Raw genomic sequence first — 12188 nt, 5'->3', positions numbered from 1 at the left:
CACTTTTCACTTATTTTACTCTGTTTTTTTTCTTCTTCGTAACATTGGGCATGACCCTTGTGTCATATCTGGCAAGCATTCGGTGATGCTTCATCAATGTAACCTGAGATTAAAATAAACATAATAATCAAGCTCCAGTAGGAGCATCAGTTGACTCCTCGACATTGATGTGTGACAACGCATTAAAACTTAAGAACGTTACTCGCTATGAAGTAAAACACAGACGTAACGGAGATCAAAAACAATAACAATGAAAAACAATCACAACAAGGGGGAACATCCTCCGGATGGGGGTAGGGGGGGGTTGTGCTGACTTTAGCGGACAGTAGACATGGATGCAGTCCTTCTGAGAAAGACAAAGGTTGTGGAGTTCAAAACTAAACAGCTGGTCCAGCGCTGCAAAAGACTGTTTTTTGGGGGGGGTTGGGGGGAGGGGGGGCAGGAGCAGAGGAACTGGGAGGAGAACACAGAGCATTACATAATCAACAAACAAACAAACAAAATAATAAGGACATTGTAACAGTGACCCAAGGCACATCTGCATGGTGTGAACTGCCCCACTGTTTCCACAGAACAGTTTGAAGCACTCAAACTCTACATGGTTTTATTTTTCTTCCCTTGGTGGAGTTGTGGAGGGCACAGGCTTTGATTGACAGATGTCACAGGACTTGATGTGGTGAGGGAGAGGGTGTCTCTTGTTGCATTGTGCTCATCGGGGGTGGGGGTGAGGGGTGGTTATGGGAATAGTACAATACATGGGGGTTAGACAACTAGCCTACAGCAGAGCGGAACTATTACAGTGTGTCAGGATATGTTTATTCAGGGGGTTTTTTTACGCTCACCCCACCCCTTTCCAATCGTCTTTTTTTCAGAGGTATGCCAGAGTCTCATCTGTAAAATCCCACTGCTACCAGGGGCTTTGGGAGCTGATCTATGTGCTCAGAAGACTACTAACACAGGGCACCCTCTAACGGCCTTTGCACAGAGTCTGTATTTTCGAGCAAAATTGTCAGATTGAAAAATATTCACAAGTTCACGTTGTCTCAATCACATTTGCGCACTAATTCTGAAACTTTAGTCTGACAAACATGTTATTTGTGACTGGTTCCATATTTTGCATTTAAGTTTTTTGCATCTGTATACTATCAGAGATTTAGTTTTTTGACTGCAGCATTCAGAATTTGAAAAACAGATTCATGCAAACTTACAGATTTCAGTGTGCAAAGGCCTTAAATTGGGGTACCTCTTGCTTTCAAATCCATTACCACACTGCCTACTCATATACATACAAATTAGGGCAATAATGACAAATACTACAAATTCAATGAGGAAAAGACGCTTATCCTAAAGAAGCAAAAATATATGAATGCAAAGAAAAGGGAGACATTTTAATCGACTACTGTGAAAGCATAAAAAACATGAGTTTTTTTTTTGGTTTATATATATATATCTATATATAGTATATATATTTTTCATACGACTGCAGGTTAGTGAACTTGGTAGTGTGTAGCCCTTTGTTAGCAACAACAAACAACAGGCCTACATTGAAAACGTATGGCAGTAGCTACTTATGCTGCTACTCTCAAGGGCTTACATGGATATAGCTAGTAGCACTCTGCTTCTTCTTTTTCATCAAGTATGACTTGATGAAATTATTTTATCACTTTCATATGTTTCATAAGTATTGTTTTATTCTTATCACAAGGTTACATATGCACGTATCTACAAAGAGTGCAAATCTTTTCAGTCTTTGTGATTCTTTTTTTTCCTTTTTTAACTTCTAATATCATATCAGTATTTGACTGGATAATAATGGGACTTGACAGGTAACTCAAGTCCCCTTTAGACCCCAAAATCGATTCCACTACCATTCAGCAAACCCCAACACCACAACTGAGGAATAAACACTAAACGCCATCCAAGACCATTCAAGAATGCAACTTTGAGTTGGAATTTCAACTCTGTGCTCTCAGTAATTAAACTGAGAGAGAAAGTGTGTGTGTGTGTGTTTGTGTGTGTGTGTGTGTGTGTTAGTTTGCAATGCGTTACACATCAGCTCTGCAAGTAAAAGGATCCCAAACTGCATCAGACTTTGCAGGTCATTCTACTAAAAAAGGGGGGTAATTGGTGGGGTGGGGGGTGGTGGGGGTGAAGGGAGCTATCCATCCCCTGACCGGGAGATAGGTTGGGAAAGGGGCAGTAGGGGGTAGAACAAGGAGGATAGGGGATGGGGGGGGGGGGTCCGGAGCTCCAATGGCCCCTGAGAAGGTTGACTTCAATGAACGATGAGGGTCCCAGCAGCATAGCTCACAGAGCTGTCCTGCCAGTTTCTGCATTGGCTCGACTGGGCATAGTTCAGGAAAGAGAAGTTCATGTCCATACCAGTCTTCTTCAGTTCAGCCACAGCCTGCAAAAACACACACAGTCCCCAGTATCAAGTCAGTAACATTACATGGCAAATGAACCGTAATGCCAATCAGTTCCAAATGAAATGAATATGGGCTTTTTATTCCCTTTCTGTAATTCAGTTAAGCCTGTACACATAATGAGTCAGCTGATATGAGGCATCCCTTGGAAAAACACTCACATTTAGAAGCACTCCAATAGGATGGCGACCACAAATAGTATTGTGGTACTTCTTCAAGTAGTTGCTAAAAGACATAGGATCCAGCTGCTCTATGATTCCCATTCCCTATGAAAAAATACATAATTATTTTTACGCGTACAGCATACAATCGCATAGCATTCAATTTTATGCATGAAATTCATGATTTCCCTCATATCCATGCAAACATGATTTTTTTTTTTTTTTTAAATGGCTGGAAACAGGACTAATTTAAAAGATTTCAAAGTAGGTGATGCATGACTGGCAAATCCAATAATGAGGGAAATTGTAGTTGAGCACATGTGGCACTGGATAAACCTCCGAGGCAGCAATTAAAATTCTCCGGCAATGACACATCACCGTTCGCATGGCAACATCCTGCCCAAGGAACACTGTCCACGGGAGGTATCCTGCCAGTGTTACATCAGAGCTTGATGGCTTTTCGTAGTTCACCTATACAGCAGACCAGTTTTGTGGAATGTTTGAAATGCTGAAAAGGACACCATTTACCATTTTGTCAATGTGTTCAATGGATCTGTAAATCTCTCCTTGGCTTTCGTCATAGTACGTGTACCGGAACCGCTGACCTTTTGAAAGAACACACAGGAGAAGCCACACAAGCTCATCAGACATAAACTGAGGTATGCATGAAGGTCTGCCACTAAGACATGAAATCTACATGACCGTTCATACTAATTTCAGCAATTAGAGGTCTACAAACAATGGAAAAAAATGGATATAAAGTTAGAGCATGCTGTGGATACAATGCTCCTTGGTTGCATCCTATTCTGGTACTGGCCTGGTATAGTACTGAGTAAAGCCCAATCCCAGTGTGAGGAGAGGGTCCCTCTCAACATCTCTCCTCGATCCTCGATGCTTGATCCCCGAGGGGCGTTCCCACTGATCTATAACTAACACTGGATAGTCTATCCCACTGTTGCCGCCCCATCATTCTTTATCTAGATCAGTGAGGACGAGGATCGAGGAAGGAAGGGAGGGTGTATAAAAGACCAAATGAGAGGCACCCAGAGAGAGGGGGGTGGGGGAGAGAGAGTGTGCGCCTACCCCAGTGGCAGAAGTCTGACGAGATGATGAAGAGGTTGCTAGGGTCAGCCAGGTACTTGCTGAGCAGCTTCCCGTACTCCTGCTCTTTGGACTCGCTCAGGGCGCCCACCAGCACAGGGACGATACTGAACTCCTCTTTATGGCTGCAGCCGCAGGGGCGGGGGAAGGGGGGCAAAAAAATAAAAAAATAAAATAAAATAAATGCTCACCATGAGGTGCTGAGCCAACACTTCGGAGTTCCAGACTATATGTGTGAGTGCAGGATGGAGAAGGGAGGATGGCGGGGGTGGTGAGTGGGTGAGTGGGTGGGTGGGCGGTGGGCGGGCGAGATGGCTGACAGCTCCAGCATTAATAGCAGGGTCCATTTATCACTGGACAGCCATTTCTGAGAACTAATTAAGAGTTCCTCTAGAAAGTGTAAACAGATCCAACCGCGGGCCTAATGGCAGGAGCGGGAGGCGATGAATTAAGAGAGAGCGAGAGCGCCGGGGCTCAATAATGCCCGTCTCCCCCTCTGCATGCTGATGAGGGCAGGACTCTGCAGTCTGCTGAGTGGGCTCACAGAGAAGCTGGACGGAGTGACCGGTGAGAAAAGCTCACTGTCCCACGCTCGTCTTGGTATAATAATGCTTCTTATGACTTCTGATAAACATGCATAATATTACTGTTACTGCTTACCTTGCATCTTTATATCTTGTAAAAATCATGTGTCAATTTAGAAGATGAATTGTACTTCATTCAGAATTAAATGTATGCCACCGATGACACAGTTATTACAATATCTGGTTAGCAGAGTTACTAATAAATCAGTCACACAGAATAACAATGATCACAGGACATCAGCATACGCACTTGAAGGTGCAGAAGGTTACAGCATTACAGTAACTTCACTAAATAAAAATCAGACATTGATTTTGGAGGACTGAACTGGCAGGGCAGTGGCACGGAGACACAGGCGCCTCAGGCGAGGAGAGCTCCTACAGCTCAGTGGGGTTGGGGGGGCTGGAAGTGGTGAGCGAGAAACCCTCCCTGTGGCCCTACCTCTCCATGGCTTTAGCAGTGTAAGGCAGGTGCATCTCGATGCTGTGCTCGTCCTCATCCGTCTGGAGGCTCATCCGCTCGAACATCCCCGTTTTCCAGAGGTCAGCATAAACTGTGCAAATACAAGCCGCCAAGGAGGTAAAATACAACAGCCCACGGCACCACGACTACTCTTAGCTATGCAAATACACTAAACTGTGAGCGTGGGTCTCTCTCGGTGGAATTTCTTGGCAGTGCCTGAAAGGAGACAAACCCATGCCGGAGCGCCGGCTTCCTGGAGCGTTGTTTTTGAGGCTAGTGCACAAAACTGCTGTTTGATGAGGACTGCGATTAAGACAACAACATCTGACAAAACACACACCGAGGCATTTTTCCGTTCAAGTCTGCAGATGTGAGCGTGCGATACCAAACGCAACAGCTGACCGCAGGGTCAGTGTTTTTCAAACATAGACATTTTATCAGTTTCCCGGTAAACAAAAGTTACTTGCAGTGTCTGATGAAACTCAGATAGCACTTCTCTCAGAATAAGTCAATACTATAGCTGTAACAAATAAAAAACCTTTGACTAAACTGTAACAGATTTTCATCAGTCCTGTATGCGCTATTCAGATTCCAGTTTGTCATTGCATTGTTTATTAATTATGCTTTTTTTTTTATCTGAAAGCTCAATATAGATTTCTGCAACAGTTTTCAAGAACAACTTCTACACCAGGTCAGATAGGATCTAGATAGATGGGGGTGATGAGTTTACCCTTCTGGTCAATCTTGAGGTCGTACAGCGGAGTTCTGTAGACTTCAGCAGGCGAGAGTGCACAGCGGGACAGCGGTACGTGGTGCGAGGGTCCCAGGATGAACACCCTCCGGCTGCAGTCACAGGGGGCGTCATGGCAGCAGAGAGAGGGTTCCATTAAAGCAGAGTCAACATTGATGTCAACTGTGCTGATCAATGTAAACTACAGCCTGTCAATCCAGAAAGAGTGCTCGAAATGTCTCGCCCATCTTTTTTTGCGGTATTTGGGGAATGGAGATAAACAGCAGCCCTGTAAGGAATGTGGGCCAGGAAGCTGGACACCACTTTTGGGGGAAAGCCAGGTGGGCCAGGTATGGTTTAGATTACAAATGTGTTAAGACTGGAAATGTTTTACTGTAGGTTAGAACGGGGACCTGGTAAAGGAGTCTCACTCTTTACAGATGATGTCCACTTTATGTTAAAGGGACACTTGACCGATTAGCATTAAGCTTTGTATCTTTAGAAAACCAGTCATGTTTTTGAATGGTCGTGCATCATTCCCTCAGTTTGCCTTGAGATGGGAGAAATACGGATTTCAATGTTGGACTTCCTGCTTTCAATGATGTAAAAATCATCATTTTACATAATTGAAAGCAGGAAGCCCTATTCATGGGTTTCATTGAAATCTGTATTTCTCCCATTTCAAGGCAAACTGAGGGAATGATGCACGACCATTCAAAAAAATGACTGGTTTTCTAAAGATACAAAGCTTAATGCTAATCGGTAAAGTGTCCCTTTAAAGCTCTATAGCACCCCCACAGAGAAGGTTCCACAGTCACTTTCCAAGAATCCACTGGGGTGTGGAGCCCGACAGTATACGGCATTTTATTCTTGTGTTCACAGACGACACGCCAACATTGACAGTATTTATGTTCACTCAATGCTAAAAGCTCCTTATCTCTCCAACAGAGCTGGTTCTGCAATCACTTTCCCAGAAAGTATGGAGGCTCACAGTTGAAAGTATACAGCATTTTGTTGCGTTCACAGCAGACAGGCCAACATTGATAGTGTTTATCTTTACTAACTACTCAAGTCAGGCCTGCGCTGTCTAAGGGATCGCTTAAGGATATAGAGAAAAGCACTCACGTGACAGAGGGGTCAACCTGTTTGTAAGCGTGTGCTGCACAAGCGCCGCAGTAGGTATATCCAGCATGTCTGCAAAACAGAAACTATACGTCACAAAATGTATGTATATATATTAGTAAATATATATCAGTCTGGGCTTTTGAATCCTCAGCATGAGGTGGTGACGGCAGAAGCAAATTAAGATGAATAGGCTTAGGAATTCTGCACCAACGGAGGGGGGAGGAAAAAAAAAACTTGCTGGATGACATTTTCTGCAACAGAAGACATTTTCACTATGCTTACGGTGCAATGATGGCTCTTGCAGGCTTGTCTGTGCATTGTGCTTGAGATAACCAGCCCTCTAGTTGTGCGTTCAGCTGAGATCCTTCAGAGAAAAATAGAGAAAGAACAGGGTGTGATTAGAAATGATCAATCTATGACTCTCGTCGATCTGCCTATAATTTGTCCTTCTGACGAGGACAGCAGCAGAGACAAACACATTAACTGAAACATGTCAAGAGGACATCAGAGTGCACTGCTAAACTGACTTCACACAGGTTGACTGACCAAATCTAAGCTATATTATTAGTTCAGGAATTTGCATGAAACAAAACCTTTGACAAAGCTCAGCAACATTTTTTGGTGCAACGAAAAACCAAACAGGTTCATTCCAAACAGCCAGTCTTCCGCCATCAGTTGAGAGTTGATGCAACCTAATCCCATTCTTGGACATGCCGACCTTTGAGAGGCATCGCAAGCCATTTGGCATTTGAGGAGAGAGACTGCTACATGTGGTCAAGGCAGCATGACCTCCATTTTATTGCTGACGTCATAGTGGCTCACTGCTGTAGTATTTATATCAATGCCCAAGCATGCAAGATAGCAGATATAATACAATCAATGAAAGTGTAACTGAACAGGTAGTGAGATAACCACTTAAGTCTGAGAAAATAAAGGTGATCAGACCACTCGAAAGGCAGGCCATTTCTGAAATGGTGTTAGTGGTGATGGTGATGGCAAGTGTCAAAGACAACACTCTTGTGTTATTGTCATCTTGTTTACTCTGCTAGTAAAACAAAGTTTGACATGACCAGTGCTATGTTGTTACTGTTCACAGAACCTTTACTGGCTTTATACTCAGGCAACAGTATCAAATTTGTGTAGGCCTACTTACTCATCCACATTCCCAGTTTAAAGGGTATTGGAACGCAAACGTTTTTGTTTGTGCAATATGACACCTTTAAGGGCCTTTCCAATTCTTTTGTTTCCCATAGCCTACGATCAGCTAAAAACAGTGTCATGTTATGGAGAAGTCAAAATTATCTCTAAGGCACTGTCAGAATGATTAAAGCGCAGAAATTACACATCACATATTAGTTCAGAGTCTGGTCGTCGATATTATATCGTATACGACTTCTAGTGTCCAGATGAATCAGCTTTCTTGGTAGGACAAAGACATAACTAGAGCAAAGCTAATGCTTCGCTTCCTATAGCTGTTTACATTCATAGCTAACGTTAGCTTTCTACCAAACAGGCCGACACAATAACATCGGCTGAGTAGTTCTAACCTGATTTACCAACGCTAAAAGACGTGGGACTTGTTTAAAGTCAGCAGACTATGTAGGCCTATAGCAAAACCTGTCATCATTCCAAAAATATACTGTAGTGTTACTTGTCATTTGCAGTTCACTTTGGCAAGCGGACATTAACCATAGACTACTATACATCCATTGTGATAAGACTACATTGGGATCTCCCCAACAAAGGCACTCGAACAAAATGTGCTGAGTAAGCCAGATCACAATGTGGACCAGCTAAAAGGTGCAGCTAATGGTAGTTTTCTTTTTCTATCCTTCATTTCCAACACTGAAATAAAACAGAGCGCACAAGGCTAGGCTAACGTTAGCCAACCGGGGAAGTAAAATATTGGCTAGCTTTGCTAACAACAAATGTTGCCCAGCACTGTTTGTTATTCCGTGACAGACATACATTTTGACAAGATCAGCTAGCCTCGTGTAGCACCAAACTACTGTTGCCCGAATTGTAAATATTTACTCATAACTCTTCCTGTCGCAGAGGAGTTAAACATATGTCCAACATCCACGCATTCCTTTGAAAACATCTTATTAAGAGAGCCAATGTTTCATTTTACACTCAGAGATCACCTTTATTTACTACTTTTGTGAGTTGCAAACTGGACATGCGAACTTTAATGGTTTCAGTTCACCTACATTGGATTTTATTTTCCGCAATAACCATCCAATACAGCCAACGAGGATGAGTAAAGGTTGGTTAACATAATAGTTGTCGACTTGTTCAGACATATTACCAAGTCTGGACATGCAAGCTAGCGAGGTATAGCTAGCATGGTATGCTTGAGTAAACATCTATAACAGCCAAAGGCAGATTATATCCATCCCATCACAAGCTTGAACGTTATAGCAGTGGCACCTAGTACTGTTAAAGTGATGACAAACGATTGATAGTGAATTAATGTTAGTTTTAAAGTAGCGCTAACTGTTATCTAGGGTCGACTGATAGCTAAGTATCAGTAATCTTTACAACTAGCTAACGTTACCGGTTCAATTGGTTATAGAGGGTGCTAGTTAGCTTCCACTCAAAAAGTAAAAAAGGGACACGAACGAGATGGCTTAAATGACTGCATGAACGAATGAGATTGCTAGAAATAATATCAGTAACGTTGCAATAAAAATTGATAGCCTACCCTACTGGGGACAATTGCAGGGATTTGCTAGCACGGCCTTCTCCTTTAAAGAAACCTCTTGAGGCATTTAAACATGCACAGCTGATCATCACCACCACCCGTTGTTGCTTCCCCGGACCTCGGGCGAGAAAACATTTTTACACCCCTTGTCTCCGGTTCTAGCCTAACGTTACCTGAGGCCGTGTACCAGCTGCCGGCATGACTTGCTTCTCTGCACACCATTCGGTTCGACATCTTAGCACTCGAGCCTCCTATCTTGGTCAGCTAGAACCGTTATCAGAGAAAAAGTGTGGAAAAATAAGGACAGCTAGTGAACGACACGAGGAGCTGTCGACCGATGATGGTTAAAGTGGATTGTATCAGTATATGATCAAATGTTTAACACAACACTTCTGTAAAAGGCCCAGGCAAATCTTCAAAATGTAGCTAGCCGCACGGTTGACAAAGTCAGTTTTGGAAGAACAAAAGCTTGAACCAGTTCATCCGAGTGGTGCCAAATTTATACCCTAGTACAGTTTGGCATAACTCGGCTACCGTGCTTTAGGATTTGGAGACGCCCGATTGGCTGTTATTTTTTCATGGCTTACTCTGATTGGTCATTTTGTTTAGACAGGTAAGAGGCGTGTACAAATAGTTCAAGAAATTACGTAAGGCGAAGGGGATTGGTCACTTGACAGTGTTAAAGACAACCGATTTGCTGAAAAATAATTCCGGGCGTGGTTTACATTGATCGCTTAGAGCTGCTTGATCTACGAATGAAAAGGCTGGATTGTCAACCTTGTCACTATGGTCTGAAAGGAAGGGCAGACACCGTGGTTGTCAGCCATCAAATTGCATCTTTTGGTGGGCATAGAGAGATTTCTTTTGCATTGTGAAAGTGCCATTTAACATGGGGATGGCCTAGTAAGCCTACCCATCTTCATGGTAGCATGCAACGGATTTGTGAAAAATATGTCTTAGCATAATAATTATTTAACAAAGCCAGCAAATTCCCTAAAAGTAACTATGTTTTTTTTTTCTTTCTTTCTTTTTAAGAAAACATCAGGAGTTATGGACAAGCAAAAAGCAAAGCACATTTCAGAAAGGCAGTTGAATGAAAATCTCAGCTATTTGAAAAGGACTGCCTATTCTATTAGAAAACAGATGTTTTGTGTGAAGAGTTTTCATCAGACCTGCACTTTCGCTACACTATGTTGTTTTGTTTTGTTCAGGCTCATATTCTAAAACACTGGCCTCAATGATTGTCACATGTCAGTTGTAATAATGTAAGGTAATATAGGATTGTGAATTTTTCTTCTCAGATAATGCAATGATCACCAACAATTTGCTGCTTTGTTGGCGCAAGTTTTTTTTTTTTTTTTTAATCAAACCTGATGGGTACTATAGGTTGGGTAGAGAAGAGCTCTTGATATCCAAATTTGATATGAATAGAAGTTCTGTTCATTTACAGTTTGTTTCATTTTGTTCAAATTAATCACAAAATGCAAATGGGTCATTTAAGAAACTGCTGTGTGTACCACTAGAGGGCAGCACAACTCTAACATTTAGCCAGAGAATGAAGTCAGTGCTGCTCAAGGGATTGAAGTGCCTTATAACTGATAGCAGGCTTGTGCAAAATTCCGAAATTTAGAATGGACCGCCATTCACTCACATGAATTGGAATTTGAATTGAATTGGCTCCGCCCCACACCTTGAATCACTCCTATAGAATTACATTTAACTTTGTTTCAGATAATATTCGGTGCACTCCGTCCTACATTTTACACTAATTTCAAGTGGGACCGAATATTATCTGAAACAGAGTTAAATTTAACTCTATATGAGTTAAACTGTGTCTATGGCCAGTGTCAATTCGGAATTTTGCTCAAGGCTGACTGATTTTTAATAGCAAAACGTTAAGATCTTTAATAACAGATGTTCATACAATGATTATGACATACAGCAAATTGTGGCATGGAAAGTGATAGAGAATGATGTAAAAGTGTTGTAAAAGCCTCCTGCTTCTGGAACAAGATGTCACTCATAGATCAAACATTAGACCCTGTTTCTGTCCTACCAGATATACAAGTGTCTTGACGTTTCTGTCTTATCATTTTTTTGCTGAAACAGCTGAAATTCAGTTTCACATTGTGCATTTACTGAAAGAAAAACTCACATCAGCCACATATTTTCTACCTTTGTAATTAGGTGAAATTGCATAGTGATTCCATCAAACATTTTATGGAAGACGCTTGATATCATAGCAGGATTATCCTTCATGTATATTCCCTGCATGTGTTTGGATTAGTAAATGTCATGACTGACATGAACACACCCAGGTGAGAGAGGGGATGGCTAATGTATATGCAGGGCGTGACTGAATGACCATATATTATATTATATGGTAGACATGTCTTCAGCAGAACAGCCTGCGGGCTGTGTTAATGTATGAACATGTCATCACTGGGCAGGTCATAGCATTTTTGTTGAGCCTGGCAGAGCTTCTGACCGACCCCATGTCCCATCATTCACACTTGAGACCTTTTCAAAGGGGCTACCTGCCACCTACAGGAGGGAAGCAGTTGTAAATCACGGCTTTTCTCTCCCGTTTCACCCGAGGAGGCCTGTCCCTGTTGGTTTTTAAACTATGCTGTACAGCCTTTGTGCTGATGTGTGTGTGATAGCCTATGGTTTGTTTAGTTGAGGCCTAATGAAATATTACCTTGAGGTCTGGAGGAAAGACAGGAGCACTATATTTCATTTCAGGGATTGTCTCTGACCCCTCCAATGCTATATTTCCAGTAACTGTAATGACCAGAAATTGATTGTATCTGTCAGTGTCCAATGCTTCATATAGTCAGTATTCAAAATATTCAGAGACATTGATGCCTTCATTCTCTAGACGTCTTATGATCAGT

At 42.3% G+C, this 12188-nt stretch overlaps 1 protein-coding gene across 1 annotated transcript; it reads right to left on the bottom strand.

The window, feature by feature from the left end:
- memo1 (mediator of cell motility 1) lies at window positions 1-9773 on the bottom strand. The gene is made up of 9 exons (XM_062519444.1): window positions 9465-9773; window positions 6870-6951; window positions 6588-6656; window positions 5463-5575; window positions 4712-4823; window positions 3671-3813; window positions 3116-3192; window positions 2588-2692; window positions 1-2407 (listed from the first exon to the last, which is right to left on the bottom strand). The coding sequence occupies exons 1-9, from the start codon at window positions 9523-9525 to the stop codon at window positions 2276-2278; spliced, it is 894 nt and encodes a 297-aa protein (XP_062375428.1). The 5' UTR covers window positions 9526-9773; the 3' UTR covers window positions 1-2275.
- Between the last annotated feature and the right edge of the window lie 2415 nt (window positions 9774-12188).

The sequence above is a fragment of the Sardina pilchardus genome, chromosome 18 (genome assembly GCF_963854185.1).
Source record: "Sardina pilchardus chromosome 18, fSarPil1.1, whole genome shotgun sequence".
Taxonomy (NCBI): domain Eukaryota; kingdom Metazoa; phylum Chordata; class Actinopteri; order Clupeiformes; family Clupeidae; genus Sardina; species Sardina pilchardus.
Note: the sequence above shows the minus strand (reverse complement) of the source record. Positions and strands in the feature narration are given on the sequence as shown.

Excerpts from the sequence above, each read along its gene's own strand:
- memo1 (XM_062519444.1), bottom strand. The coding sequence starts at position 9,525 with ATGTCGAACCGAATGGTGTGCAGAGAAGCAAGTCATGCCGGCAGCTGG. Across the intron at positions 6,952-9,464 it reads CAGCTGGTACACGGCCTCAG|GATCTCAGCTGAACGCACAA; the intron begins GTAACGTTAGGC and ends TTTTCTCTGAAG. Across the intron at positions 3,193-3,670 it reads GTCAGACTTCTGCCACTGGG|GTCAGCGGTTCCGGTACACG; the intron begins GTAGGCGCACAC and ends TTCTTTCAAAAG.